Source organism: Penicilliopsis zonata (assembly GCF_001890105.1).
Source record: "Penicilliopsis zonata CBS 506.65 unplaced genomic scaffold ASPZOscaffold_10, whole genome shotgun sequence".
In the NCBI taxonomy this organism is placed as follows: Eukaryota; Fungi; Ascomycota; class Eurotiomycetes; order Eurotiales; family Aspergillaceae; genus Penicilliopsis; species Penicilliopsis zonata.
In genome coordinates, this window is record NW_019208919.1 from 254,622 (window position 1) to 282,423 (window position 27,802).

At 54.7% G+C, this 27,802-nt stretch overlaps 10 protein-coding genes across 10 annotated transcripts; 5 read left to right on the forward strand and 5 right to left on the reverse strand.

Moving 5' to 3' along the window:
* The first annotated feature begins 920 nt into the window (after positions 1 to 920).
* Positions 921 to 2,387, forward strand: ASPZODRAFT_133490 (hypothetical protein). The gene has a single exon (XM_022723285.1). It carries the CDS (start codon positions 933 to 935, stop codon positions 2,046 to 2,048), a length of 1,116 nt encoding a protein of 371 aa, XP_022580144.1. The 5' UTR covers positions 921 to 932; the 3' UTR covers positions 2,049 to 2,387.
* A 392-nt stretch (positions 2,388 to 2,779) lies between these two features.
* Positions 2,780 to 5,642, reverse strand: ASPZODRAFT_152671 (hypothetical protein; the record flags this gene model as incomplete). The annotated part of the gene is made up of 2 exons (XM_022725877.1): positions 2,780 to 4,972; positions 5,052 to 5,642. 2 exons carry the CDS (start codon positions 5,640 to 5,642, stop codon positions 2,780 to 2,782), a joined length of 2,784 nt encoding a protein of 927 aa, XP_022580145.1.
* Positions 5,643 to 6,923: 1,281 nt separating this feature from the next.
* On the forward strand, positions 6,924 to 8,759 carry ASPZODRAFT_133493 (hypothetical protein). Its single transcript, XM_022723286.1, has 4 exons — positions 6,924 to 7,080; positions 7,139 to 7,626; positions 7,715 to 8,094; positions 8,177 to 8,759. The coding sequence occupies exons 2-4, from the start codon at positions 7,183 to 7,185 to the stop codon at positions 8,655 to 8,657; spliced, it is 1,305 nt and encodes a 434-aa protein (XP_022580146.1). The 5' UTR covers positions 6,924 to 7,080; positions 7,139 to 7,182; the 3' UTR covers positions 8,658 to 8,759.
* Positions 8,760 to 9,858: 1,099 nt separating this feature from the next.
* On the forward strand, positions 9,859 to 12,702 carry ASPZODRAFT_68840 (hypothetical protein; the record flags this gene model as incomplete). Its single annotated transcript, XM_022729543.1, has 2 exons — positions 9,859 to 10,093; positions 10,157 to 12,702. The coding sequence occupies 2 exons, from the start codon at positions 9,859 to 9,861 to the stop codon at positions 12,700 to 12,702; spliced, it is 2,781 nt and encodes a 926-aa protein (XP_022580147.1).
* Positions 12,703 to 12,746: 44 nt separating this feature from the next.
* ASPZODRAFT_133495 (hypothetical protein) lies at positions 12,747 to 14,538 on the reverse strand. The gene is made up of 2 exons (XM_022723287.1): positions 13,143 to 14,538; positions 12,747 to 13,049 (listed from the first exon to the last, which is right to left on the reverse strand). The coding sequence occupies exons 1-2, from the start codon at positions 14,248 to 14,250 to the stop codon at positions 12,808 to 12,810; spliced, it is 1,350 nt and encodes a 449-aa protein (XP_022580148.1). The 5' UTR covers positions 14,251 to 14,538; the 3' UTR covers positions 12,747 to 12,807.
* A 950-nt stretch (positions 14,539 to 15,488) lies between these two features.
* ASPZODRAFT_498040 (hypothetical protein) lies at positions 15,489 to 17,220 on the forward strand. Its single transcript, XM_022728411.1, has 2 exons — positions 15,489 to 17,019; positions 17,077 to 17,220. Exon 1 carries the CDS (start codon positions 15,765 to 15,767, stop codon positions 16,974 to 16,976), a length of 1,212 nt encoding a protein of 403 aa, XP_022580149.1. The 5' UTR covers positions 15,489 to 15,764; the 3' UTR covers positions 16,977 to 17,019; positions 17,077 to 17,220.
* A 187-nt stretch (positions 17,221 to 17,407) lies between these two features.
* Positions 17,408 to 19,297, reverse strand: ASPZODRAFT_17091 (hypothetical protein; the record flags this gene model as incomplete). The annotated part of the gene is made up of 1 exon (XM_022726955.1): positions 17,408 to 19,297. The coding sequence occupies one exon, from the start codon at positions 19,295 to 19,297 to the stop codon at positions 17,408 to 17,410; it is 1,890 nt and encodes a 629-aa protein (XP_022580150.1).
* Positions 19,298 to 21,539: 2,242 nt separating this feature from the next.
* Positions 21,540 to 22,844, reverse strand: ASPZODRAFT_133501 (hypothetical protein). Its single transcript, XM_022723288.1, has 3 exons — positions 22,487 to 22,844; positions 22,188 to 22,403; positions 21,540 to 22,067 (listed from the first exon to the last, which is right to left on the reverse strand). The coding sequence occupies exons 1-3, from the start codon at positions 22,616 to 22,618 to the stop codon at positions 21,618 to 21,620; spliced, it is 798 nt and encodes a 265-aa protein (XP_022580151.1). The 5' UTR covers positions 22,619 to 22,844; the 3' UTR covers positions 21,540 to 21,617.
* A 965-nt stretch (positions 22,845 to 23,809) lies between these two features.
* Positions 23,810 to 26,313, forward strand: ASPZODRAFT_152678 (hypothetical protein; the record flags this gene model as incomplete). Its single annotated transcript, XM_022725879.1, has 4 exons — positions 23,810 to 23,883; positions 23,963 to 25,296; positions 25,371 to 25,693; positions 25,762 to 26,313. 4 exons carry the CDS (start codon positions 23,810 to 23,812, stop codon positions 26,311 to 26,313), a joined length of 2,283 nt encoding a protein of 760 aa, XP_022580152.1.
* A 187-nt stretch (positions 26,314 to 26,500) lies between these two features.
* On the reverse strand, positions 26,501 to 27,770 carry ASPZODRAFT_143529 (hypothetical protein; the record flags this gene model as incomplete). Its single annotated transcript, XM_022724918.1, has 2 exons — positions 26,501 to 27,646; positions 27,720 to 27,770. 2 exons carry the CDS (start codon positions 27,768 to 27,770, stop codon positions 26,501 to 26,503), a joined length of 1,197 nt encoding a protein of 398 aa, XP_022580153.1.
* Positions 27,771 to 27,802: the final 32 nt, after the last annotated feature.

A 27,802-nucleotide genomic window follows, 5' to 3' on the forward strand; every position in this document is an offset into this window, starting at 1 on the left:
AGTAACGTGAATGTAACAATCCAAGTACTTCCATGACGTCAATACCGCGAGATATCGCGTCCAACCACCCTATTCAACAGCCAATTCAAGAGGATGCGCAGTCTATTCCGCCAACTCATGGTCATACACTCAGACAAGCCGAGTCCCAGACCAAACGGGCGACACGGCCACGCAGACCGGAAGGAAAATACTACCCTCCCTTTGCTTAGTCATGTCCATTGTTCCGCCGGGGATGTGGGAACTGCACCAATGCCTCGTCCTTGCCGATATACGCCAGCATGCCTAGACTCCAGAACGTAAAGGGCGGACACTTTGTCACTTACTAAGAGCTAACACGTGATTATGCTTAGTCAGTCTATTAGTCCTGTGTGGACTCATGGAGTAGCAGGTTTTTATGAAATGTCAATCACCACCAGAAGCAGTAGTTCCGAGATAAGTTCAAGCCGTAGCAAGTAGACTATTATTATTGTGGCGAGAAGTTCGGTCCCTCCGGGATACTCCGTTCAGCCCGGATCCCCCGAGAACTCCGAGTCCACGGAAGTTCCCCGGTCCCAGCGAGACGTACAGGAACCAACTCATCATTCCGTACTCCGTAACTTTAACTCCTTAGCGACGTGTCCGGCCACGTAGATAAAAGTCTGTAGTAAAGAAAAGTGACTCATTGGAGGCAACAGCATTACTCTCAGCCACAAGTATTCGCCCGTCGCCACTGATAGCCTCTGTGGCGCAGCAGGTGTCTCCGCACGTGGGCCTCGGGGTATTCCAGAAGTGGATCTCCGAGTGCCCGATTCGGGGATAGTCGCCTGAAAGGGTAATGTCCAGCACATTCGGGTTATTTCTGCTGCCTATTCAGAAGATATAAAGACAACGGATCGTAGAGTTGTCTTCTTCTTTTTCCCCTCATCAAACACACATCACGCACATCATTCAATATGACTGCTTTCAACTTCACCCCTGCTGAATGGGACGATATGTCCAAACTCGAGAATCACCCTTTCTTCGCCAAGGGCGGCCACCGCGGCCGCTTTGGTCGTCGCGGCGGCGGTGGCGGCGGCGGCGGTCGTGCTGCTGCCCGTGAGGAGATGCGACAGGCCAAGGAATCCGCCGACAAGCAACAGAACGAGAACCAGAGCTCGACAGAATCCGAGTCGGACCCCCGTTTCTTCATGCGTCGCAAGGGAGGCCGTGGCGGTAAGGGCATGGGAATGGGTATGGGAATGGGAATGGGTATGGGCCCTCGTGGGGCCGGTCACCCTTACGCCATGGGTGGTGGTCGTCACGGAAGACGTGGCGGAGAGTTTGGAGGATTTGGAGAATTCGGCCTTGGCGGTGGTCGCGGAGGACGAGGATTTCATGGCCGCGGCGGTCCCCTTGGCGGTGGACCTCGTGGAATGGGAATGGGAGGAGGAATGGGAATGGGAGGAAGACCTGGCGGATGTGGCCTCGGCAGAGGAGGCAAGTTCGGAGGCCTCAATGGTAAAGGAGGGATGATGATCCCACCGTTTATCGGCCGGCTGGCGGCGCAGTTGGGCCTCCCCGTCGAACAGGTGTGGCGCGACTACAACGCCCAGACGAGCGAGAACATCCTCGACTTTGTGCCTCCCGTGGACGTGTTCGACACCCCCGCCGCATACATTGTGCAGGTGTCGTTGCCCGGCGCGAGCAAACCAGACATCAACGTCGACTACGACGCCGACAAGGGCGTGCTGCGCCTGTCGGGCGTGGTCCACCGGCCGGGCATTGACGAAGAAACACACAAGACGCTGGTCATCGCCGAACGCGAGAACCAGGTCGGCGTCTTTGAACGGGTCGTCCGGCTCGGTGGCCGCCGCGAACCTGCCTCCAGAGTCTGTGACGACAAGATGACAGCCAAGATGGAGGACGGCGTGTTGACCGTCACCCTCCCCAAGAGCCAGACCGAGAAGAAATCCATCCCCCTCGACTCGGAAACGGCCCTCGTCATTCGCGAAAAGTCCTTGGACGCAGACAGCGTCACCGAGGGGGTTATGACCCCAGACGAGAAGGACTACGTCCAGGTGGACGAATGATCGATTCCTCTTCTTCCTCTTCTTCTTCTTCTTCTTCCTCTTTTTCTATAATTTCCCTCATATCACTTTATTGTTGAGGTTACCATATTGGTATCCGTTTCCTTACTCTCATCTCATGGTTACCTTTATTTCTGACACGGGGCCATTTCTGTTTTTCATGTCGAGTACCATCATATAACCATCGATGGTACATGGTTCGGGTTTATGTTTCCTTATGATACCTGGAGACTGGCGTTGTTGATATTACCACTACTACCACTACTACTACCACACTTATAAAAAGTGAGAAAAAAAAAAGTATAGGCTTGCCTATACAATATACCACATACTCCATATTCCTACAAGTAGATGTAAACATTGATGAGTTTCTAAGATCCATGTGAGTACCTATTCCATAAAAGATACACAGTTTAATCCCAGACTGAATACTCTAGAGATACATATACTAAAGCAATGCTCTTCATTCTCGCCATTATTATTAGAACTGTAGTAATTTTATAATGCTCAAATAATACCCAAACGAAAAGCAAAAAAGACACAAAAAAAGGGGGTTGGAGAGAGAAGAAAAGTATGCTATGCCTATGGTGCAGCCTTCCCCGGGCACCATCTATGCAGATTTCAATCAAACAACATCCTTAGCCCAAAGATAGATGCAAAGAGAAGAAGAGAGAGAAAAAAAGAAAGGAAAAGGATTCAGGCAGGCTGCGGCAAGAACCTAGGATACAAAAGGATCACCGCTTGCCGGTTTTCTTGTCTTTGGGCATCTCCTTGAGGATATCATCGAAGCTCATGTTCGGGTTGAACCGGCTGACTGGTCTTGCCGGCGGCTCCATGGGCGCGACACCTGCGGGCAACGGGAGTGCCTCCAATCCCGGGTAGATGGAGTACCGATGGTCTGGCCGCAGGGCCGGAGAGTTGGTGCGCGGGATGGCGGCCGGTATGGGCGGTGGGCTAGTGGTAGGAGGCGGGGTAAAGGTGCCTGGCGGCATCAGTGGCGTGGCCTGCTGCTGCTGCAGGTGATATTGCTGCTGGAGGTGGTCAGACATGGAACCTGTCGACGATTGCTGCGCAGGGTAGGGCGAGGAGATGGAAGATTCCATGTCGTAATTGTCGTCAACGGCGGCGGCAGACCCGGCGAGTGGCCAGGGAACATTGGGGGCGGAGGGTTCCAGCAGGGCTCCCGCGGCTTCCGCCCATTGCTCTGCAACGCGCCAGCAGTGACTGCGGCGGTAGACGCCCTCGACACCGTTGATTACGACATCTGAGGGCAAGCTCACGACGCCGGCGCCACCGGCGACGCCGAACCAACTGCGGGCGGTCTGGCTGTCGTTCTGGATCCAGGGGGCACCGCCGCGCGGGGCGACACAGAGAAGGTACTCGACGCCCTCGGTGTATCTGATGTCCGCGACGTCCACGATCAGCATGGGCAGCGACTGGATGACAGCATAGAGGAAGATCCACTGGCCGCAGCGCAGGTCCATGATGTCGTCTAGATTTTTGCCGTGGGCGGCGCGGCGCTCGAACTGCATGAAGCTCTCGATCCAGGGGGTGGGCTTGATGCTTTCGCGGGTGTAGGAGCCCATGAGGACGGCATTGATGTCGACGTCCTTGAGCTTCTTGGAGCGCAGCTTATTCTCCTTCTTTGCGTCGACGGGCTTGCGGTGCAGGGGATCAAGCGTAGGTAGCTGCGGGGTATCAAAGGGGATGGGCGGCTGCACGGGTGGGGTGCTGCGGTCGTACTCGCTGAGGATCTGGCGCAGGGCGCGCAAGGTCAGCTCGCGCGGATCGGCGGTCGCGCCGGCATCGAGTGGCGCCAGGTCGACCGTGCGGGTGGTCAGGGAGGTGCGGTTGACCAGGAGGTCGTACAGATCGGCAAAGTCATGATAGAGGTCACGCAGCAGCAGGCGGTTCAGGCCGCTCTCCTCAAAGGCATTCTTCTTGGAGTGGGCCTTGGGCGGCCAGGAGCCGTACTTCTGGCGGTAGAACTGCATGGTGAAGCGACGGAACTCGAGGAAGGCGGCCTTCCAGGCCTTGAAGCGAACGACCTTGCTCTCGGCGGAGGTGGTGGAGTTGGCGATACCGGACCAGAGCGAGGGGAAGTCAAAGTCGTCGAGCTTGCTGTTGAGGATTCTGAGGCGGGTGTCGAGGTCGATGAAGCCGCGCTCCATGCGCTTCTGGGTGACGGGATGGATGAGGCCGAACTTGGGGCTACGCAGCTGCTTGAGCTCGTCAAGCTTGCCCACACCGTGCACAAAGCCTTCGAGATAGAGCGGGTAGTAGCGCAGGCGCTCGCCCAGGACGATGGCCTCGATGGTCTTCTCGCGGCTTTTGCGGACGTCAGCCAGGTGCAGCTCCTCGCAGTAGTTGGCGAAGCTGGTGGTGGCGGTCTCGCCAAAGTTGGAGCCGTCCAGGTTGGAGAACTCGAAGCGGGCCAGCAGGGTGGAGATATCCATGAAGATGGCGAACAGGCTGGGCGAACGGGGGGTGGCGATCAGCGACTGGCCCAGAAGGAAGGCGAACAGGTTCCGAAACAGAACGAGGGTCTCCGTGTCCTCCTGGGACAGGGTGGACTGGTCGTTGGAGACGTCGCTATTGAGTGGCACAGGCAGGTAGAGGTGCAGCTGCTGCGTTTCGCCGTCATCTTCCTCGTCCATACCCATTGCGCGGCTGCCAGAGCTGCCAGCGTCATGCTCGGCCAGTCGGTCTTGGGCCGAGAGCGCGGGCGAGGCGGGGCCTCCAAGCGAGAGGCGGCGGGCCTGCTGCTCGAGAGCGGCGGCCTGCATGTCGGTGCCGCGAGCAAGGAATGTCAGCGACTGTGATTCCACAAAGATGCTTGAGTCGACTCTGAACGAGGCCGGACGGCCGGTGTTCTGGGGGAACAGGTAGACCAGGGTATCGCCCTGCTCACTCCACAACTCGGGTATCTATTGGAGGGAAAATCAGATGTCAATCTGTTGGACTAGGCTTTTTTTTTTTTTTTTTTTTTTTCTTGTAAGAACATACCTGTTGCCCCCGAACCAAGGGATCCAGCTCGTAGGGGACCTTCTGGTCGAGACCGGCGATCCAGGCATTGGGCATCTGCTGAACCCGTCGATCCATGGAACTGGCGCGCATACGGCCGGGCATCCAACTGCGGCGCTTGCTGGGAGTACCCGGCCGTGAATCCGGACCGGTGCCCGGGACGAACAGTCCTCCCGCGCTGGAGGAGCGACCCCTGCTCTGAGGGCGGCCATCAGGGCCGGTGCCACTAGTATCCGCCAGGTCCTGGTTCAAGGCAAGCAGCGACGGGGGTGGTTGTAAGGGGCTATCGAGATCCAACTGGTCGATAGGACCCGGGGACACAATTGTTCGAGGTTCGGTCGGGTCGACATGCGGACTGGTACCTCCACGAGTGTGTCGGGAGCTGCTGCGGCGGTGGTGTTGCTGGTGCTGTTGTTGTTGATCGCGAGGAAGCTGGTCGGGCGAGCCTTTGACCAACCCAGGGGAACCGACGGGGGAGGAGTTGTTGGAGGAGCCCTGGTCCTTCTGCGAGTGCGAACCAAGGGAGAAGAGCGAGGAGATGCGCTTGGCCTGTTTGACGGGGGCCGACAACATCTTGACGGGCCGCGTCGAGGGGACGACACAGGGAAAGGTGGTAAGCGGCGGCGGCGGCGGCGGCAGCAGCAGCAGCAGCAGCAGCAGACAAAGGTCGAGACGATATTTCTTGCACCCAGCACTAAAGTGTGGAGAGGGCAACACGTCAGTCGTCCAGACGTGGGCGACGAGGCCCCTGGAGAATGGATCGACAACGAGCTTGGTAAAGGAATGGGCGGGCGGACGGAGGCAAGAGCGAGCAGGCAGCGGAGGTGAGGCTGTGAGATTTCGGACGCCGCCAACGACAGCAAATATACTCCCAACGCAGGTTTTCCGGCTCACGGAGGCTGAAACGACGGAAGCGAGCGAGGGGACCCCCTAGGCAGACAAATGAGTATGAGGATCTCGGATGGCAGAGTTTGGAGGCGCTGGTACAGTGGTCAGACCGGTTTGTTGGTGGGGAAGCGAGCAATGCCTCTTTTCCTCTGTCTCTCTCCACCGGCGAAAATGCAGCAGGAATGCAGCCAATGGGGGCTTCCAGGCTGAGCAGAACGACAGGGGGGCAAGGAAAAAAAAAGGAACGACAGACAGAGAGAGCGAATTCGCAAGGTAGACAGAGAGAGTGTCTGTCCGTGTCGATGCAGTCAGGACGAGGGGAATCTCGTTGATGGTTCAGGAGTCGGGCGGATCGGATCAGCTGACCCACTATTTATAGGGAAAAGTCACAGAATGGGCAGTCAAAGAGAGAAGAATATGGAGGATGACGGTGAATTCTGGTCTAATAGAGTAGAGAATTGGAGCAATTGACCGCATTCGAGTACCGACTGCAGGGTTTGGTCTCCCTCACTATTAATAGATGGAAGGGTTGTAGAAGAATTGAAGCTGGACTGATGACGTGTCGACAGCTCAACTTAATAATAATAATCATAATAATCATAATCATATTCATAAGTAATGAGATCATCTTGTCATACTTCATAATATACTAAACTAATTATAATTATTCCCCTGGAGACAGCTGTAAGGTACTCCAGATGTACCTGCAGGACTAGTTGGGTACAGTACAGCTATTGTATTATTGAGCATAACATAGCATAACTATGATTTGAAGTCTGGATGTATGAGAGTATTGGAATATTAGAGTATGGGAATATTAGAGTATGGGAATAATAGTAGAGTATTGAGTATTGGAGTCTTTATTCTAATAACTGATGATACCTGGTAGTAAATATATACCTTAGTTACCACTAATATTTATTCCAGGTACTTCTATTCTATCGGTTATCGTATCGATCTTGCATCATATCAATCTGCGACTAACTCAACTGACTCAGTAGATCGACCTAAGAATTCAGAGAGACCGTAAGACAAACCGAGAGGTAGGATAACAGAAGAGAAGAGAAGGAGGGAGAAAAAAAGAAGAGAGGAAGGGAAGGGAAGAACCAGCACCAGCTAACAGGTGAGCAGACTGACAGAACCCCTCCAAGTACTACTCAGTCATTAATCAAGAAGAAAAGAATAACAGAACTGGAAGGAAGACAGCAATTGAGAATAAATCAAAATGATCAACCTCTTCACTGGCTGGCCCAACCCCCAGCTGCTCCCTGTGGCCGACCTCGCCGCCGCCGCCAGCACGGTGTTTTCCACCCCCGCCATCTCGACCCCCGCCCTGCTCTACGGCCCTGATCCAGGCTACGAGCCTCTACGCGAGCATATTGCCACCTGGTTGACATCCTTCTATCGACCAAACGATGCTATCTCGGCTGACCGCATCTGTATCACGGGCGGCGCCAGCCAGAACCTCGCCTGTCTGCTGCAGGTCTTCTCGGACCCGGCCTACACGCAGGGCGTCTGGATGGTCGCGCCCACCTACTTTCTCGCCTGTCGCATCATGGATGATGCCGGGTTTGCAGGCAGACTGCATGCAGTGCCGGAGGATGCAGAGGGGATCGATATTGCGGCGTTGCGGAGGGGGTTACAGGAGGCACAGACGACAGATGAACCGGTACGGATATCTCGTCTCTCTTTCTCTCTCTCTCTCACACACACAAACTCTCTCTCTCTCTTAAGGTGTCTCTCTGATAGAATTTTAGTATAAAAAATCTCGCCCCTGGAGAAAGATCTACAGACATATCATCTACGCCACGCCCACCTTCTCCAACCCCTCGATGAAGGTCATGTCGCTACGACGCCGCGAGGAGCTCGTCCGTCTGGCGCGCGAGCACGACGCCCTGCTCATCACCGACGACGTTTACGATTTTCTGCAGTGGCCTGCTGCCTCTGCATCGGCTTCTCCCCTCTCGACCGCGGCTTTACCCCGCCTAGTTGATATCGACAGGTACCTCGACGGCGGGCCGAAAGACCAATACGGCCATGCCGTGAGCAACGGCAGCTTCAGTAAGCTGATCGGGCCGGGCGTGCGCACGGGCTGGGCGGAGGGAACGCCAAAACTGGCTTTTGGCCTTTCTCAAGCGTACACTCTTCTCTCTTACAATTATGTTTTTTGTTAATGGGTTTTTTGATTAGCTAACGTCATACTTTATATACTGATATAGAGGCTCCTCTCACTCCGGAGGCGCCCCCTCACACTTGACGGCAGCCATCGTCGACCAACTCGTTCAGGGAAATCTACAAGAGGTGATTGAGAAAACGCTGCAGCCCGCCCTGGCAGCACGGTATCATATCGCCATGGCGGCTGTCAAGGCCCACCTCCTCCCGTTAGGAGTGACATTACCCTCCTTTGCAGACGAGCAGTCTACACAAGCCGTTGCAGGCGGATACTTCATCTGGATCAAGCTGCCGTCACCGCTCCGGGCGGACGAGCTAGCAGCGCAAGCACTGGAAAAAGAAGAGGTGCGAGTTGCTGCTGGAACCCTCTTCCGCGTCGGCGGTGATGAGAAGCAGGAGAAAGTGGACGCGCAGAACGACTTTGCAGACTGTTTGCGCATCTGTTTTGCGTGGGAGGAGGAGCAGAAAATCGATGAGGGGATCAGACGCTTGGGTCGCCTCATCGCCAAGCTGACGGCTACTATCTGATCTTGATGGTACCTGAACGTACCATGGTTGGAGATAAACCAAAGTGTAATGATGTACCTCAGAATATTTCAATAGTTCTTTTGATCTATGTAGTAGTTCTATGCTATTTACAATGTTGAATGTACTAACTAGATGCTACATATGTAGCAATGCGTAGTCTGGAGGCAGTGACGATCTGCCGATCACCAATAGTGCCGTGGGTAGTTATCTATAGTTGTCAGAATACCGAACAATAGCAGACTCAGGCTGACTATCTGCCATTCAGGTCGAGTCTAGAGTGTAAAAGACATTCCATTCCATGGAATGACGTCTGCATTCCGACGGCCCGGTATCTCGCTCCATCCCTGTCTACCGGCTCGTGGACAGGGGGGAAATACCTCCAGGTGCCATGGGAACGAGCGGTGTCTATATATCACAAGAGTCCGGATGTAGGGTAGACTAGTTGATGAGCTGAATAGAGATATTACCGTGGTTTGACTGTGCTTCGCCTTGACCGTGCGAGTTCAGGGACCTGTTCTATTCCCTCCGTGGCTACTGTCAGCATAATCAAACCCCAGCCAAAAAAGGACTCACGTGTAATCGGGTTTAATTTCCACATCGCCCAATCTCATGCTGAGTCCTCCATTATTCCTCCTGCCATCCTGTTGACTCCTGGCGTTGTGCGTTTCAGCTTGCGTGGTGTGGCCAACAGGAGAGAAAATCGCCTGGCGTAGGCGTTTCACGAGATCGCCGGGCGGTTCCCGATTCGGCAAGTGGTTTTTCTCCCTCCCTGACTTTTGAACCTCCTTCAGCCTCCATTCTTGCTTCATTCTTTCTTCCTTGTGTGTGTGTTTGTGTCTTGGGTAGTTGTTCTTATTGTTCATTCACTCTTTTCATTCTCATTGTCTGTCATTCATTCATTTCATCCATTGTTTATTGTCTAGTATTCATTGTATCCACTCCACTTGTCCTGTATACGCACCTGCCCTGGATACTGCTTTTTTTTGCCTTGAAATCTTGTCCTGGAATACCTGGTTTCCCCCTTGACAATCTTCTCTGTCTTGGTTGATTTCCGTACCAGACTCTCTGCTGTTTGATATACAGGCTATCGCGCGCAACTTGCTGCAGTACTGGTTGCTGCAGCCGCTCTGCTGGTCCAGAATATAACACCCAACAAACATATAAAACGCAAGGAAAACCACGTCAGCGGAAGGACCCCAAGATGTTCTCATCAGTTGTTGGAGTTGTCCTCCACATCCTCTTCCTGCTCGTGCTGCGTGTCGACGCTGTCCCGGTGGCTGGAGCCAGCGCGTCCGTGTCGGCTGCCTTCTCGTCTGCCTCTTCGGCGTCCTCGTCGAGCTACTGGGTTGGCTCGATCAAGCGTCAGGGCACGATTCCGTTTGGAAACAATACGAGCTATCAGATATACCGCAATGTAAAGGACTTTGGGGCTACAGGTGGGTTTTTGGAGCGGGGGAAATAGTGAAACTAGAGGTGATGAATGCTGACTCGAACTATAGGCGACGGTTCCACCGATGATACTGATGCCATCAATAAGGCTATTTCCTCCGGCGGTCGCTGCGGAGAGGGCTGCGACTCGTCAACGACAACACCCGCGTTGGTCTACTTCCCTCCAGGGACGTATCTGGTCTCCAAGCCCATTGTGCAGTACTACTACACTCAGATGGTTGGTGACGCCAACGACCTGCCCGTGCTCAAGGCGGCTGCCAGCTTCACTGGTATGGCCGTGATCGACTCTGATCCGTACGAAACCGACGGGAGCAACTGGTACACCAACCAGAACAACTTCTTCCGTGCCATCCGCAACTTTGTGATCGATCTCACCGCGATGCCCGAGAGCGCCGGCGCTGGCATCCACTGGCAGGTCGGCCAGGCCACTAGCCTGCAGAATATCCGCTTCGAAATGATCCAGGGTGGCGGCAGTGCTAACAAGCAGGAGGGAATCTTCATGGACAACGGCTCTGGAGGCTTCATGTCCGATCTGACCTTCAACGGCGGCAATTACGGCATGTTCCTCGGCAACCAGCAGTTCACCACTCGTAATCTCACCTTCAACAATTGCAATACTGCCATCTACATGAACTGGGATTGGGCCTGGACCTTCAAGTCCGTCACCGTCAACAACTGCGGCGTCGGTATCAACATGTCCACTTCCCCTTCCAACCAGACCGTTGGCTCTGTCCTCCTGCTGGATAGCACCATCGATGCGACTACCGCCGGTATTGTCACAGCTTTCACCAGTGACAGTATCCCTGTCGGTGGTGGTGTCCTCGTCCTGGACAATGTCGACTTCACCTCCTCGTCGGTCGCCGTCGCCGGCATATCTGGTAACACCATCCTGGCCGGTGGCTCCGTAGTGGAGAACTGGGTTCAGGGTGATGTATACACTTCGTCTTCCGGTGCCACCAAACGGTCCGCTCCTCTGCAGCGCCGCGAGATTATCGAGGTCGAGGTGATTGAGTATGAGATCATCGAAGAGTGCCCCGACTCTGGTTGTAGCCAGGCGACTTCAGCCTCAACCTCTGGAACGGAGAGCCGCTTCCCCTTCGCTACCGTCCCCGTGGCCGTGCCGACAGTCAACATTGCTGTGACTATTGGCAGCGGCAGTGAACACTCTGGTGGTGCTGCGACCAGCTCCAAATCCACCGCTACAGCCGTCGTCGCCGTCGATTCCTCGTCATCAACCACTACAAGTGTCATTGGTGTGGCGTCTTCTCATGCTGCGGGCGTGGCCGGGTCCTTATCGCACCAACATGCGACTGTCGCTTCCTCCTCTGCTGTCTTTGGGACTGCGGGCGAAGCGTCTTGCGCGGCCAAGACGGTTACCCGGACCCGCGTCCAGACGACCATGCCGACACAGGCCAAACCATCGTCCCTCCTCACAAGCAGCGGCAAGATCTACGAGCGCTCTAAGCCTCTGTATGAAAGCTATCCGGCCTCTTCTTTTGTCAGTGTCAAGTCAGCAGGCGCCAAGGGCGACGGTACTACCGATGACACGGCGGTCCTGCAGAAGGTTTTCGATAGTGTCACCGAGGACCAGATTGTTTACTTTGACCATGGTGCCTACATCATCACCTCCACCCTCAAGGTGCCCAAGAACATCAAGATCACCGGTGAGGTGTGGCCTATGCTGATGGCGTATGGAGACAAATTCGCCGATGAGAAGAACCCCATCCCCATGCTGCAGATTGGAGAGAGTGGCGAGGTCGGCTCTGTCGAGCTTTCTGACCTGATCTTGGAGACCAAGGGCCCTGCTCCCGGCGCCATCCTGATGCAGTGGAATCTGGCTGCGGAGACGCAGGGTTCAGCCGGCATGTGGGATGTGCACACCCGTCTTGGAGGCTCCGCCGGCACGGAGCTGCAGAGCAACACCTGCCCGAAGACACCGTCTACGACTACCACGCCCAACCCGGATTGCATCGCCGCCTTCCTGATGTTCCACCTGACGGCTAACGCGAGCGCATATGTGGAGAACGCGTGGTTCTGGACCGCCGACCACGAGCTCGATCTGTCCGACCATAGCCAGATCGATGTGTACACGGGTCGCGGCGTCCTCGTGGAGAGCACGAACGCCGTGTGGCTTTATGGCACCGCAGCGGAGCACAACCAGCTGTACAACTACCAGGTGTCCGGAGCAAAGAACGTGTTCATGGGCTTGATCCAAACGGAGACTCCGTACTACCAGTCCAACCCGGACGCGCTCACCCCGTTCACACCGCAGACGTCGTGGGCCGATCCCGACTTTTCCACATGCACGACCGCCTCATGTCGCAAGTCCTGGGGGCTGCGTGTCCTCGACACCACCGACTTGTGGGTGTACGGCGCGGGCTTGTACAGCTTCTTCGATAACTACAGCCAGACGTGCCTGGACACGGAGTCGTGCCAGGAGAACATCGTGCAGGTCGACTGCTCGGAGGTGTATCTGTACGGGCTCAGCACCAAGGCCAGCACCAACATGATCACCTCATCGTCTGGAGAGGCTCTGGTCCTGCAGGACGAAAACGAGAGTACCTACTGCTCCACCATTGCGTTTTTCGAGCAATAGTTTAGTAAATATAGATAGACAATAGAACTTCTTTCATATCTCTATCCCATTCCATTAAGAAAAAATCAATTCCTACATCTATCCAACTCCACGCATATTGAGTATTTACAACTCCTTCTTCAAGGAATGCTCGGGCTTATGTGTCGTCTCGTAGTCGACATGGACATACGCGCGCTCCACATCCGGCAGACTCTCGAGTTTCATCTGTAGCTCCTCGGCGACGTCGTGCGTGGCGCGCAGTGTGGCCTCGGGATCCATGACGATGTCGACCTCGACGACGAGACGGGGGCCGGACGTGTAGGCGCGGACCGTGTCGATGGCTGTTATCAGGGGGGAGTGAGTCATTGCTGATTCGTTAGCTTTATTCTTTATTCTCCTTCTTTATTCATTGTTTCAAGCATTGTATATTCTGGGTAATTGGTTGATGAGTGAGAGCTTACCGATATATGTGATGAGTTGTTGCATGTGGATGTCTGCGGTGACGCCGATGAGGAGTTGGAATTCGCCGTAGGCGGTACGCAGCCAAAGACAGCTGATGAGGACGGAGAGGAGGATGGCGCCCATGGGATCGATCCACCAGCGGAGCTTACTGCCGCCGACGGAGGTGAGGATACCGAAGCCGTTGATGAGGAGGTCGTTGCGGTGGTCCTCCCAGAGGATGCGGATCTGGGAGACCTGGTTGCGTAGCGCCCAGCAGTAGGCGAAGAGGGCAAATTTGGTGGAGAAGGCCACCACCACGGCGAGGATGGAGGGGAGGTGGAAGGTGTCCGTGTCGGCGGAGCGGCCCTCGGAGAGCTCGCGGCCGGAGAAGGCGATGAGGATGAAGGAGACGGAGGTCATGAGGAAGCAGAAGCAGATGTTGCCGGCCGTCTCGATGCGGGCTTTGCCCGCGGGGAACTTGCGCGGGTCGACGCGGTTGACCGCTTTGTTGGACAGGAGCAGCGTCAGGTTCGACATGGGATCAAACACCGCGTCCGCCATGGTGGTGAACAGCGACAGCGAGCCCGACGACGCCGCCGCGTACACCTGCAGCACGCACAGCAGCACGTTGGCCACGAAGCTGCCCCACACCGCGATCCGGTACTTCAGCTGGTTGTTGCTGTTGAGCTCCCGCGCCGCCCGCACATGCTCTTCCACGGGCTTCAGCATCCGCTCGATCGTCTCGTTCTGCGACTGGTAGAAGCCCTGCAGCCGTTTCGTCGACTGGGCCGCCTGGCCGGGCGCCATCGCTATCGGGTTGCATACTCCCGTCCGCTTCCGTGACGTGTTGGCCTCGATCTTCTCGATCTCTTGCGGCGTCTTCAGTTTCGACGCCAGCTGGAACGGGTCGTTATCCATCGAGTACCGCGGCGGTAGCTGACCCTCCTCATCGCTGCCGGGGATCACTCGATGCTGTGTAGCATTATCGGTGGCCTCGATTGCCGTACTCGTCGCTTCGTTCAAACCCAGGCTCGTCGTCGTCTTCGAGGGGGTATCAGGCCGGTGCGGGTGAAGATGAAAGGGATGCGGATGCATCGAAATGCTGTGCCGAATCGATTCGTCGCCCATTTTGACAATGAAGCAAGCTGAGTCCTATCCAGATTCGTCGTTGCCTCCGTCGTAGATGCGTAGAACTGCTAGTTATATAGACCCCTAGATCTTCCAAGTCTTTTGTCGTTAAGGTTTCTGGGCGGTAACTCTTTGCAGTCTAGTCCTATCTGAAGTGGGATTGCACTGCCACAATATGTGTTCAGAGTAAGGCTTCTTCTGCAACTGATCAGCAAAAATAACGCATCCGTTGACTCGGTACTGCGGAGACTTCTCTCTGCTCACCAAGTCGAGAGTTGTTGAATCTGTACAGGTACGATTGAAGTCGGCGTTGAGTTCCAATGGGCGCTGCTGTCACTGGCCGTCGCCGATTGGTGGATTAGATAAGCCACTTTTCATACGATGATTTTGATTGGCCACTGGCAATTTTACCGGAAGGGAAGGAGCGGGCAAATCACATGACCTCATGGATTATCACGTGATGTCGTACATGTGACCTGTGAAGGTCGACTGAACGACGCTGAAGAGAAGACGACGTCTCCGATTGATTCTCACTCTCTTGAATCGAACGAGTTGGAATCGTCGGGGTTCAGAGAAGATACAGTGCGTGCAACTCGTTGTTTCATGTCTATAGAGACCCAACAATTAGTGCTGGCCGGAATAAATTGACGTTGTTTCATCAACATGGGGGCTTTCGCTTGGTTTGGAGGACTGCTTGTTGACGGATGCTGACGCTTCTAGGACCTCAATGCCCAGATGAGCCACCGAGTATCCATCGTTTTACCTGTCGAAAATTAAGACCCGAGGGTTAATGATACCGATTCTTCGCAACAATGCGTCGTGTTGTAGAAATGTTCGGCAAGCCACAAGCCGGAAGGTCTCAATAAAGATGAAACAAGGGCCTCAGGGGAACGCTCTGGATAGGCGCCCTCGATGACAGCAACGCTGCGAAACAATCCAGATCCGCCCAGTATCCAGTTCATTATTATTGCCTGGGGCGTCAGGCTTGATGGCTCCAGAACTATCGAGTTAGGAGCCCGTCTGGGTCAAGGTCATCTCCCGTACTGTCGGGCCATTGGTGGCATTTCCTCACAGGGTCGAGCGAATCTCCTCTAAGTCCTCTTCGCCGCGGCAATTTTGCTGCAGCTACATCATCCTGCCCTATCCTAGAGGCCGGTTTTTAATGTTTCATGCAGGGCTTGTCTCACGTACATGGACTGTCGGTATCGAGTATACTGCGATGGAGACCATTGCGTTCGTCGTTGGAGAGGGCCAACACCCACTGTACTCCATATATATTCTCATCCTTATGGTCGCTCTTCTTTTTTTGACTCTTCTTTCTTGTTTTCCAGTATAGGCTTGTCCTTTTCTGCTTTCTCTTCTCTCCGGTCTGTGACCGTCACATTCCTTTCTTGACCGTCCCTCTTTATTTTACTTGTCCAGGTACTGGTATACCTGGGAAGACACTTGAAATTCAATTCAATTCAATTCTACAATCCTTCTTTTCATCTTTTCCATTCTCCCAGCCATTCAAAATGAAGTACTCTAGCGCTGTCTTGACCTTGAGCGGTCTTGTCACTCTCGTCCACGGCCATGGTTTCGTTACCAGCCCTCAGGCCCGTATGCCTGGCGCCGCCATGGAGGCTGCCTGTGGCACGCAAATCTACGATAACCAGGAGGCCGACAACTACGGCAACATTCAGGGCGAGCTGCAGGTGGCTGACAGCACTTACAACGCCACTGCCTGCGACATCTGGCTCTGCAAGGGTTACAAGTACGAAGATAACACCGACAACGTCTACACCTACTCTGCCGGCGAGGTGATCCCCTTTGTCGTCGACATCCGGGCCCCCCACACAGGCACCGCCAACGTCTCCATCGTCAAGACATCCACCGACACCATGATCAGCTCCATTCTCAAGTACTGGTCTGTCTATGCGTCAGTCTCGACCACGATCCCTTACAACAACACCAACTTCAATATCACCATGCCCGATGACCTGGGCGACGAGTGTACCACCGGAGGTGAATGTGTTATCCAGTGGTTCTGGAACGCCGAGTCGATCGACCAGACCTATGAGTCCTGCATTGACTTCACCCTCTCCGGGTCGGGCTCCTCCTCGTCCTCCTCCTCTTCATCCTCCTCCGGCTCCTCCAGCGTCAGCGTCGCCTCCGCCGCTGCTTCCACCGTAGCGACCGATGCAGTGGTTGCTTCTTCGGCCTCTCCTGCGGATTCCGCTTCCACAACTGCTGCCGCTTCTGTTGAGAGCATCTCTTCTGCCCCCGCTGCAGCTGCTGAACCGGCTACTTCTTCTGCTGCTGCTGTTGTTGTCTCTGTCGATGCCTCGTCTGCTGCGGGTACTACTACTTCTGCTGCTGCTGTCATCGTGCAAGCCAGCTCCTCCAGCTCTGCCAAAACCAAGCATACCGCCTGCCCTGCCAGCAAGAACAAGAAGAAGAACAAGGCCTCTTCTACCGCCGCCCAGGCGTCTAGCACTCAACCCACCACCCTGGCGACGGTCGTCAAACAAGCCTATACCACTTCTGCAGCCGCAGCCGCGGGGGCCTCTACACCTTCTGCTGAGGCCAGCTCGGGTTCCACCTCGGGTTCCACCTCCCCAAGCACGACCGTCAGCTCTAGTTCCAGCTCCAGCGGCTCGGCCGTCGCAATGCCAACTGGCAGCCCTACCCAGATGCTCACTTGGATTTCGGCCCTTCTCAAAACCATCCTGAACTACGACAACTGATGTGTAGGGTATGGTTGGGAATTTTTCCCGGACAATTTATTGAGTTAGCAGAATCCAAGCCAATTATCAGGATTGAGTACCTCTAGTAACAGCCAAGTAGGCAAGTTTCAACTTTGTAGAAGGATTTTAAAGCCTTTAGTAAAATACTTATGAAACCACTCTCGTTGACTAGGGATATATCTACAGCTTACTTATATCATTGAGAATAACTGAAACAGGATACTGTTCATTAAGGAATGAAAAATAGATACATAGGTATAAAGAAATGAATTAGTAATGACGGTGTGTGCAGGCCAAGAGCCATTCATGGCATGATCTCTATGGACATATAGTAATATGAACAAGAGATGAAAGGATCGAAAAAATTAAAAGTAAAGAGAGTAACTAAAAGAAAGGAAAGAAAGAAAGAAAGAAAGATAGAAAAAAGGTATCTACCAGGTAAAAGCTTCCTCGAAAAAGTCCACGACGGCACCCTTACCGATACGGCTACGAGCGGCGACGCGGACCTCGTCTGCAAAGGCGCCCGGCCCGCAGACGGAGACAGCGACGGCGCCGACACGCTGCGAGATGAATTCGTCGAGGACGACGTCCGGGCGACAGCGGCCGGGGAACATCTGCACGCTGGCGCTTGGGGAGGTGATCTCGCGGCTGCTCTTGGGCTTGGAGACGAAGAGCTTGATGGTCAGGACCTCGCGGCGGTTGGGCAGGCGCAGGATCGAGTCCATGTACTCGCGCACCCAGGACAGATGGTCCGTGTTGCGCACCGACCAGACCAGGCAGATCTTGCGGGTCGCGACGCGGCCCTCTGCCGCCCGGATAAGGAGATCCCGCACGTGCAGCATGTGGTGCGTGATGCCTGCGCCGGCGGAGAAGAGCACGGCGGTGCCGTAGCTGCCGAACGAGGACGGGTGAGACTGGTACGGGCCCTCGATGGCGCCGGAGATGTACAGGGTTCGCTTCGGGGCCGCTAGGGCAGTGTTGTACAGTTTGCGGGTCATGCCTTGGCGGGCCCCGACGATGAGCGATACCGACGTCGGTTTCTGGCTGGCTTTCAAGGGGAAGCCGTCTAGATCGTATAGCGTCTGCTTCTCGAGATCCAGGGGGCTTTGCGCGGGCGAGGACGACGATGAGGACGAGGACGATTGGGCTGGGTAAGCGAAATCGGTCACACAGTCACCGGGCTCCACCCAGGCCACCGAGAAAGGGTGGGACATCCACTTCGAGATGCTCGGGATGTAGGCGTAGACATGGCAGCCCGGGTCGAAGTGAACACGCTTCGGGAGGTGGTAGGTCACTCGGCAGGCTTCGCCGGGCAACGCTTCAACGACGAGGCGAGTGGTTCCGTTCCTGAACGAGAAGTTGAGGTAGATTAGCCGTAACAGCCGAGCGGTGCGATCGAAGATCCAAATCCCGGCGATGGCCTGAAACCAAGGAATCTGCGGCAGGTCGTCGAGCTTCAAGTGCAGGTAGATGCCGACGCACGCCAATAAAGCGGCAAGCTGGTGCAGGTGCAAAAACGTCTCGTAGAATGCATGCCGGATCGGCGACAGAGAATGGCAGACAAGGAAGACCAAGCCACAGGTTCCCACCATCCCCCAGAAGAAGAACGGGGTATCGGCCAGACGCTGGAGCATGGCCTCGAAACTCTGTTCGTCGATGGCATTGACAGCCCAAGCGACGGTGTGCACTACCGATTCCACCATAACGATTCTCCCGAGCCAGCGGTGAAGCAGGTTGTAGGTATCAAAGCTAACGTGCAAGAGGGAAATAAGTGGGTTATTGCGTCCAGCGAGGATGAACAGAGGAACCATGTTCAGAACGGCCAGAACGCCAGACCGTCCACGGAGCTCGGCCCACAGCGCGGCTTTCGAGTTCTCGCTGTAGTTCAAATAGCAACAGTAAACGATTTGGCTGACGATGTACAGCAGAAGCAGAATGCTGTGGAATCTCGACGGCAGAGTGCCCATGTTCAGCGCGGATGAAAGCTGCATCTCCCGGTTGTGTCTCTTGTTGCCCAAGGGAGCATACAGCACATGTTTCTTCAGGTTTGCCCACAAATAGGAGGTTTCGATGCTCCAGAAGGTCTGGTATTTTCTGGTCGCCGTCAAGGACGAGATCTGGCGGAGATACGCATGGCTGACCTGAGCAACACGACCGCAGAGGATGACCATCGCGGCGACAAGGATGGAGCCGAGGATGATCCAGGAAATTAAGTCATCTTCGGAAACATTGACGCCTCCGAGACCACGAGAATAATAGTAAATGTATGTAGCGTTCGTCCCGTAGGATCGAGGCGCGAGGCGCCCAGTGAGGTCTTCCATCGAGGTCGATGCAAGATTCGGGATGAGATACCCGGTTGGAAAAGGCAAGGATATGTACGTATTGGACTTTGAACGAAGCGTCTTTGACAAGCGGCGACGTCACGAAGTGGAATGTGCCAACGGAGAGTAGCAGGAATGCAGTGGTGGTGGGGGAACGACAGGAATGCGTAGTTCGAGAGGCTCGAAGTTGAAGAACGACAGAATAGCTTTGTCAGGAGGAGAGACGAGATAATGGCAAAGAGCCAGGCTGTCAATGAAACAAGGTTTTTTTGTCTTGTCTTTGTGTGTTTTCAATTTGAGATCAATAGCTATTGTCTCCAGGAGACAAGAGGTCCGGACCCTTTCACTCCACTGTCAAAGCTGTCAAAAAAGAAGCATGCAGAAGACCACAATGCCACAAGTTTCATATACTAGAGTAATTGATATTAGTGATTATTCCCCTAGAGAGAGAGTTGTATGTATGCCAGCTACCTCAATCCCCGAAAGGCTGCGATCAATAGAAAGACTGGATTTCCGTGGCTGATAGAAGCACGAGTGATGACGAAGAATGATATCCAGCAAGGGATACAGACTGAAACGATTGTTTCTGTATCTTTTTCTTTTCCTTTTCCTTTTCAGGGCTTGCTGAGAGCAAGAAGTGTCTGCCAAGATTTCTATAATCGCTGGCTATATAGAGATGGAATAGTCATGCACCTCAACAGAATGAGTGAATAGAGCCAAAATGATAATAATGTCAAAAATTAAGGTTAATAGCTAGACCAGCTGCTAAAAATGAATGTGATGTCAAAAAAAAAAAAACGAAACAAGCCAAGATTGAAGGGAAAAATCTTGGATGGGAGGAGAGTTTAAAGCATCAGGAGACAGCTAAGACTGCCATCGATCAAACTCCTCATGGCACTATACACTGCATACTCCGTACACCTTTTCGAGGGCGATATAGCCCCCCAGGAATAACATGTTTGAGCTTGAGACGTACGGAGTATACATCTCTAGCGAAGATTTGGCCTGGCGCTTGCGAGGTTGTCACGCCGAGCCTTCGTCCGGCCTATCGGCGTGACTCCCAAAGAGCATCGTCGTTTTCGATCCAGCCATGTCGGTCCACTCGATATAGCATCCTCTTATATGCAGACAAGCTTCTGTCAGGGACCCTTGCCGATCTCGGTCAAACCTCGTCACGCATCTTCGGACGCTGGAACACGACTGACACAGCGTTATCTACCCCGTACCCTAAACCTGCTGGTTGGTCTCTTCCCGACAGTCCATGCTTGCTTTTTGTCGAGACTTATGCCGGAGTTGATCCCCCATCACACGGCCGTTCTTCTTTTCACTAGATTGCATTGGTTAGTGTGTAGCCATGTGTTTCACGCTCCACAAGAATCGGCTACGCGCTGAAACGAGTCAAACGGCCGACTGGTCAGGCTCGAATTGGCCTCCGTAGTGGAGAAACCCCATCAAGGAGTTAAAAAAAAAAAACAGAAGCTCGGTCCAGTCGATCTAGTGAAACAGACGAGCGAGCTCGAGGGGAGTTGTGGGAGAAGAAAAAAACAAACCCAGCCGGGAGAGTCGAGAGTCGAGGGTTTCACCTGATCTGGCACGTGAGCGCACTTGACCTGACCGAGAATAGTCTGTCTTCATCACCAGGGAGCATTAATTAATCTCCATCACCCAGTGTTGAAGATGCGACATGCTAGCCTGGTCGGTTCCTGGAGACTGGGGGTTTCTATTTTCGTCGAGATGGAGCTATTGATACTGGATTCCGACCCGGTCCACCCCAGGTGAGTTGCAGTTACGAACAGGTAGGTCCCTCGTCCCTCGTGGGCCATGGCAGCTGTGGAGTGAGCAATACTGGTTGACTGTCTCATCTTCCAAGAATAGGTCGAGGTTCAATACATTCCGTGAACTGGTTATCAAGGGTCCACCTGCTGGCGGTTAACCCGTATTATCTACCTATGAACTACCCCAGATACCACGGTCCCTGCGTCTGAAGTTACGAGACTCATGAGACACGACGTCATTCTGCATACTACTTTATCTACAGATGAAAATGAAAAATCTATGCTGTACTCTAAAGAAAAAAGTGGGAGGAATAATAATTTGATCAATGTATGGCTTCTTTTTCAGCCGCGTTGCTGCCGTGTAGTATGTACATAAAAAATCTATATATGGATGAGCATGACACAAGACTAACCCATTAGGCTGTCTCAAGCCCGTGCAATATTCGTATCTCTCATGGGGAAGAGGGGGGGGGGGGGGGGGGCGGAGGACTTCTGTAATCATACGATCTTTGCCAGACCCCTTTTTATTTCTTCGAATTTCTCTTTTACCGACCCATCCAGCCACCGTCGACACACAGAATATCTCCTGAAACATAGGCGCTAGCCGGGCTAGCCAGATAGACGACCGTCCCCTTGAAATCTTCGGGAGTGCCCCATCGGCCAGCAGGGATGCGGGCCATGATCCCAGCGTTCCGGTTCTGGTCGTTGATAAGAGCAGTGTTCATGTCCGTGGCGATGTAGCCCGGGGCGATCGCATTGACGTTGATGCCCTTGGCGATCCATTCGTTGGACAGGGCCTTGGTCAGCTGTGCGATACCTCCCTTGGATGCAGCGTAGGCAGGCACCGTGATACCACCCTGGAAGGAGAGAAGAGAAGCGACGTTGATGATGGAACCGCGACGGCCGGTAGGGAATTCAGACGCATCGCGAGCCAGCAGGTAGGCGCCAAATTCACGGCACAGAGCAAAGACCGACGACAGGTTGACCTCGAGGACCTACATATTCCCAAACAATACCCGAATCAGACTGTGGTTGGTGATACGAATGAAAAAAAAAAAGAAAGAAAGAAAGAAAGAAAGAAAGAAAGAAAGCAAGACAAAACACCCCCGACTCACCTCATCCCAGTCCTCATCCGGGAACTTTTCGCTCGGATGTCTTCTTTGGATTCCAGCACAGGTCAACAGGATCTGGGGCTTGATCCCCTGCTTCACTACCGCGGGAATAATGGCTTTGACGGATTCGCGATTCGTCAGCTCTGCAACATGGATCCAAGCCTTTCGGCCGATCCGGTTGATGATCTCATCCCGGGTAGCGGTGTTCGACTCGTCTCTCTGTATAGCAACGGCACAGATGACAGTCAGCGACTCCTGTTCCGAAACAAAGCCGTTGCCCCCAATGAAACAGGCCGACTCACCTGGACCAGCACAATGTCTGCCCCAGCCTCAGCAAGGGCAATGGCCATGGCCTGCCCGATCCCCCGCGTGCCGCCAGTGACCACGGCGGTCTGTCCGCTGAGGGAGAACAGAGAAGTAACGGAAGCTGACATATTCTTTACTGTATCTAATCTCGTCTCCCGATGCTCTTTGAATGCAAATCAACCGAGCAATGCGGGTTGAAGACACTCCCACGTTATAAAGCAACTTCTCAATACCCGACCGAGCAGACCCCTCACGTCACGAGACAAAACAACCCCCCTCAACGCTTTACCCCTCGCGGTGCGGGGCGACCGCCTAACAAAAGTTCCGTTGCCGAGTTGGCTGTCACTTTTAATAGCCGATAGTGGGTACGACATAGAGTGATCGGCTATTGCCCGATAATGACGTTGACTCGGCCCGAGAGAATTACAGGGCCCTGCATATGTAAGAAACTCTAGTAGTAAGCAGTAGCAGAGTACATTAGAAGTTCTGCCTATAAGTTACTCCGTACACATATACTAGGTACATATACTCCGTAGTAATGCGTCATATCCTAGTGCCGATCAATATTTAAGGCGAGTGAGTTATCTAACTACAGAATAGTATACCTCCACATATAGTTAACTACTATATAATTACTGGTAACTACTAGGTAGTACCTATTGTAGCAATACTCAGATAAGACTAATTGATCAGTTTATTAGCAACCATAACATGACATCAGATACAACTTATTCTCTCTCATAGTAAGGAGCTATTTCACTGACACATAATGCCCAAGACAGGTAGAGGAGTATAACTACCTAGGTACCTAGGTACCTACCTGGTACCCCTCCTATACTCCCCAAAATGGACTAGTTCACCCCGTGATTGCTTACTCAGCTCGCATTCGGTCTAAGCCTCTTCTAGCGCAACGTGTGGGGAAGGAGCCCAATCAGGTGGTCTTCCCGATCGGGTCTGGAGCTTCTCCCAAAATTGCACCGCCAAAAGTCCCAACTGACTCAACGCAACTCGGCTGAACTTCAGATCCTCCTCCGCCACACCGTGAGATCCTCCTGTCCTCTGCCAACGCCCATGACGCCGTTCAGATCGTGTCGTTTGTACATCTGAACCTCCGAGCCTGTCCGGCTGGCTCTCCTCCGATAGGACAGACCGCCGATAGCCCGCACTGCTGCTCCACCAGGACGGGAGTCCGCCGCATGACTCCTGGGTGACAATGCCTCGTCGGCATCGCTTGAGCATAAATCTTGTATAGTGGGCGTGTGTGCGCTGTGAGAATGGAGGCTGAGGGTTATGTCTCGGATCCGGGGAGGGAGGCGGACATGCCCAAGACCAAGTCGAAGCGTGTGTCGAAGGCCTGTCTGCACTGTCGACAACGCAAGTCCAAATGTGACCTGTAAGTTGATCGGTGCCGTTCTCTTCATTCTATCATTCCTCTAATGGTGTTCTTTCTTTCTTTTTTTTTTTTAATATAGGGACAGTAGCGGTAGTCCTGGTGTACCCCCATGCCAACGATGCATCCGTGAGCATCGCGAATGCGTGCTTGGTACTTCCAACCGAGGCGGACGACGCATCCGAAAGGACAAAATCAAAAGTATCATATCCAGAAACAACAACAACGGCAGCAGCAGCAACATCATAGCGACCCCGAAAACATCGGATCTGGATGTGTCGAGTCCATCGACGACGGAGAAGCGCCCAGGAGGAAGCTCGGCCAGCTATCGCACTCCGGTGGGTTTTATGGCCCACAATCCATCAACCACCACAGCCTCGGTGTCCGTCGACGACGAGGACTCGACTCCGATCGAGTCTGTCCCCCGCAATCCGTCCGATGCCTGGCAGTGCTTGACGGGGATTGCCAAGGGGGGCCCCGATGGCGCGCAACCGACAGAGGGCTTGTCTGAACATTTACAACCGGGGGCCCTCGATGGTACCCCATACAATGGCCTCCCCAACGGGACGGTAACCGAGTTCAAATCGAACCATGGGATCAGGGCGTACAGGCTCGTCCAGAACGGCTCCCTGGATCCAGGCACGGTGTGGCAGCTGGTCCACCGGTATGCCGAGAACTTTCATCCCTACCTACCGCTCGTGCCCCGCAAATACTTTGACCGCAACGCCTTGGACACCTTTGCCAGCAATGAAAAGCATCTGCTCACAGCCGTGCTCACCATTGCCTCCAAGGACCTGGAGCGACAGGACATCCACGAGTACTGTTCCAAATACATGCACGAGCTCATTTCGGGCATTGCCGCGGGCGCCGACTGCGACGTCGAGGCGGTGGAGGCCCTGCTCCTCCTCGCAGAATGGGAGCCCCAGGGTCTGCGGTCGCGCGTCGAGAGCGTGGGCCGCGGCGAGGAGGACCGCGCGGCGTGGATGCACGTTGGCCTCGCGTTGCGATCCGGCTACTTCCTCGGCCTCGATCGGACCTCCTTCCGCGGCGACGGCTCGGGCGACCTCGAGCTGGAGGCGCGCAAACGACTCGCCTGGACGAGCTGCTACATCTCCGACCGTCTGATCTCCGTCCGAATCGGCCGAGCCTTCTGGTCGCGCGGCCCAGGCCCCATGACGGGTCTGGTCAGCCAGGATTTCCCGTCCCTGCAGCCCGTCAAAGAGGGCGATGAGGATTACGCCCGCATCTTCCAGGCCCTCCTGGATCTCACCCAGCTGTACGGCAATGTACATGATATCCTCTACTCGGGCATGCGCACGAGCAATCAGATGATGCTCATGGGCGATTATGTCAAGTACGTGGACGATTTCCGACTGGCGATCCTACGTTGGAAGTCCAAATGGGGCTCACTGGACTGTACGAACTCCCTGGCTGAGTGAGTGATAGGGTTGGCTACTTGTATCAGTTGACTGACACAATGGATTTCCTAGGTTCTCCGCCCATACAGGTCACATTAAAGATGTCGTACGAATACCTGCGGCTGTACACAAACGCATTCGCCTTCCAGGCGACCATCTCGCAATCCCTAGTCTCCAAACCGCATGCCAATTCCCAGTCGCAAAGGGAACATCTGAAGACGATGTTCAGCAACCTGGCCTCCATGCAGGACGCGCGCTTCATCTTTGAATCCATCGACGCTGCCAAGGCGTACCTGTCCATCCTGGTCGACACCGTCGATCCAGAGAAACACCTGCACTTTATGCCGCTTCGATTCTATCTGTACGGCATCTACGCCGCCGTGTTTTTGTACAAGGTAGGCCTACCCTACTAGTTACTCCACTGTACATTCTTCCAATGCTGATTGAAAAAAAAAATGATTAGGCCCGCTCCTTTGGCGTATTACATTCCGAAGAATTCCAGCTCCGCGACCTGATCACCCGGATGACCGAGGTGCTGCATCGCGCCAGCACAGGCCCGGACGACATTGGCGCCCGGTATGCGCGCCTGCTCGAGCTGCTGTGGAAGGTGAAAGCCGTGAACACCGCGTCGCCGGCGAGCACCCACAAAAGCAACCCCGGCGGGAATAGAGCCAAGAACAATAGTATTAGTAGTAATGGCGATCTAGGGATGCACCACCACCACCACCAGCAACAACAACAGGCCTCTTCTTCTTCTGCTTCCTCCCTGGGCCGCACGACAGGAGAATACCCATACCTCAACTTCAGCCCGGCGAACGATTTCTCCTGGCTGGATCTCGAGGCCGTGGGCGACTTTGTCTCCGGCGACCAGATGCCCGGCGCTGGAATGTTAGGCTTCGAGACGTACATGAACATGAACCCGGACCCGTACGGCTCGGGTTCCGGCTCAAATCCTGACCGTGGGCAGTTGTGGCAGATGTCTTGGGTGGGGGATACCAATAGCTTGTTGTTTTAAAGCTATTTTTTTTCAATTTTTTTTTTCATGATCCCCATGACTCGGCTACGAAATGTACAAACGGATGGAAAAGAAGGGTGTATATATATGTATATATACTCCTGAATGTATGAATTTAATCATGTCTTTTTCTCTATGCACCGTCATAACTCATTAATTTATTTTAATTTGAACTGTACCCCCCACTCTAGCTTTCAATCACGACCTTGACGACCGGGCGACCGTCTTCGTCAACCCCCTTCCCGGCGAGCTGGAAAGCGCGGGCGCCCTCCTCGAGCGGGATGCGGTGGGTGACGACCTGGCTCTCGACGGCGGCCAGCTTGCCGGTGGCCATGAGCTCAATGGCAGCCGGGTAGGCGTAGCCGTCGTAGCGGAAGACGCCGATGAGGTCGACCTCGCGCAGGGCGGCGGCGCCGATGGGAAGAGTCTGCACGGGGTGGCCCATGCCGACCTGGACGAGTACACCGCCGGACGCAGAGGCGTAGATGCCTGCCTGGATGCAGGCGGGGACGCCCGTGCAGTCGTAGACACGGGCAAAGCCCACGTCCGCGACGCCGTGGGTGGTCTTGAGCGTGGCGGCGATGTTCTGGGCGTTGGTGAGCGCCCATGCGGTCTGCTCGGCTTGCGGTGCGTCACGCGGCGGCGGGGGAGGGCTGGCCGGGTCGGCGCGCGGTAGGAGCGCGGTCTGTAATCCCAGGCCGAGGGAGGAGGCGATGGCAAGGCGCGGCGCGTCAATGTCGGCGACGACAATAGTAGTGAAGTGCTGCGTGGTGGCCAGCGAGGCAGCCAGCAGCAAGCCGACGGCGCCCGCGCCAAAGACCAGGGCGGCGGTAGGCTCGCCCGCCGCGCGGGCGTCTTCCACCTCGGCGGCCGTGGGCGGGTGCGAGCGGCGCACGGCGTGCAGGCACACGGCGAGCGGCTCGATGAGGGCGCCGCCCGTGTTCGAGACGCTGTCCGGCAGCTTGTGGCACAGGTTCGCCGGGTGGTTCGTCACCTCCATCAGGGTGCCGTCAAGATGCGGGAACGTCTTCGCACTGCTGCGGAACATCATCCGCGGGCAGATGTTGTAGCGACCGGACCGGCAGCGCACACACTCACGACAGGGCAGACCGACCTCGAGCGCGACCCGATCGCCCACCTTCAGCGTCGTCACCTCAGGCCCAATGGCTGTGACGGTACCGGCCGACTCGTGGCCCAGACACATCGGCGCCCGTACAACGAAATCGCCATTACGCCCGTGGCTGTAGTAGTGCAGATCTGAGCCGCAGATGCCCGTCGCGCGCACCGCAACCTGGACGTCTGCTCCGGTAGGAGGGGAGACTGGCTTTGATTCCTGTTGAGTCACACCCAGTCAGCCTTCCTCTGAATCATGTCATGGAAGGCGGGGGGGAGGGGGGGTTGTTTACCAGTCGGAGATCATTGGCTCCGTGCAGGACGAGCGCTTTGGTAGTGGCCATGTTTATGGGAAATCGGATTCACAGCAACGTAA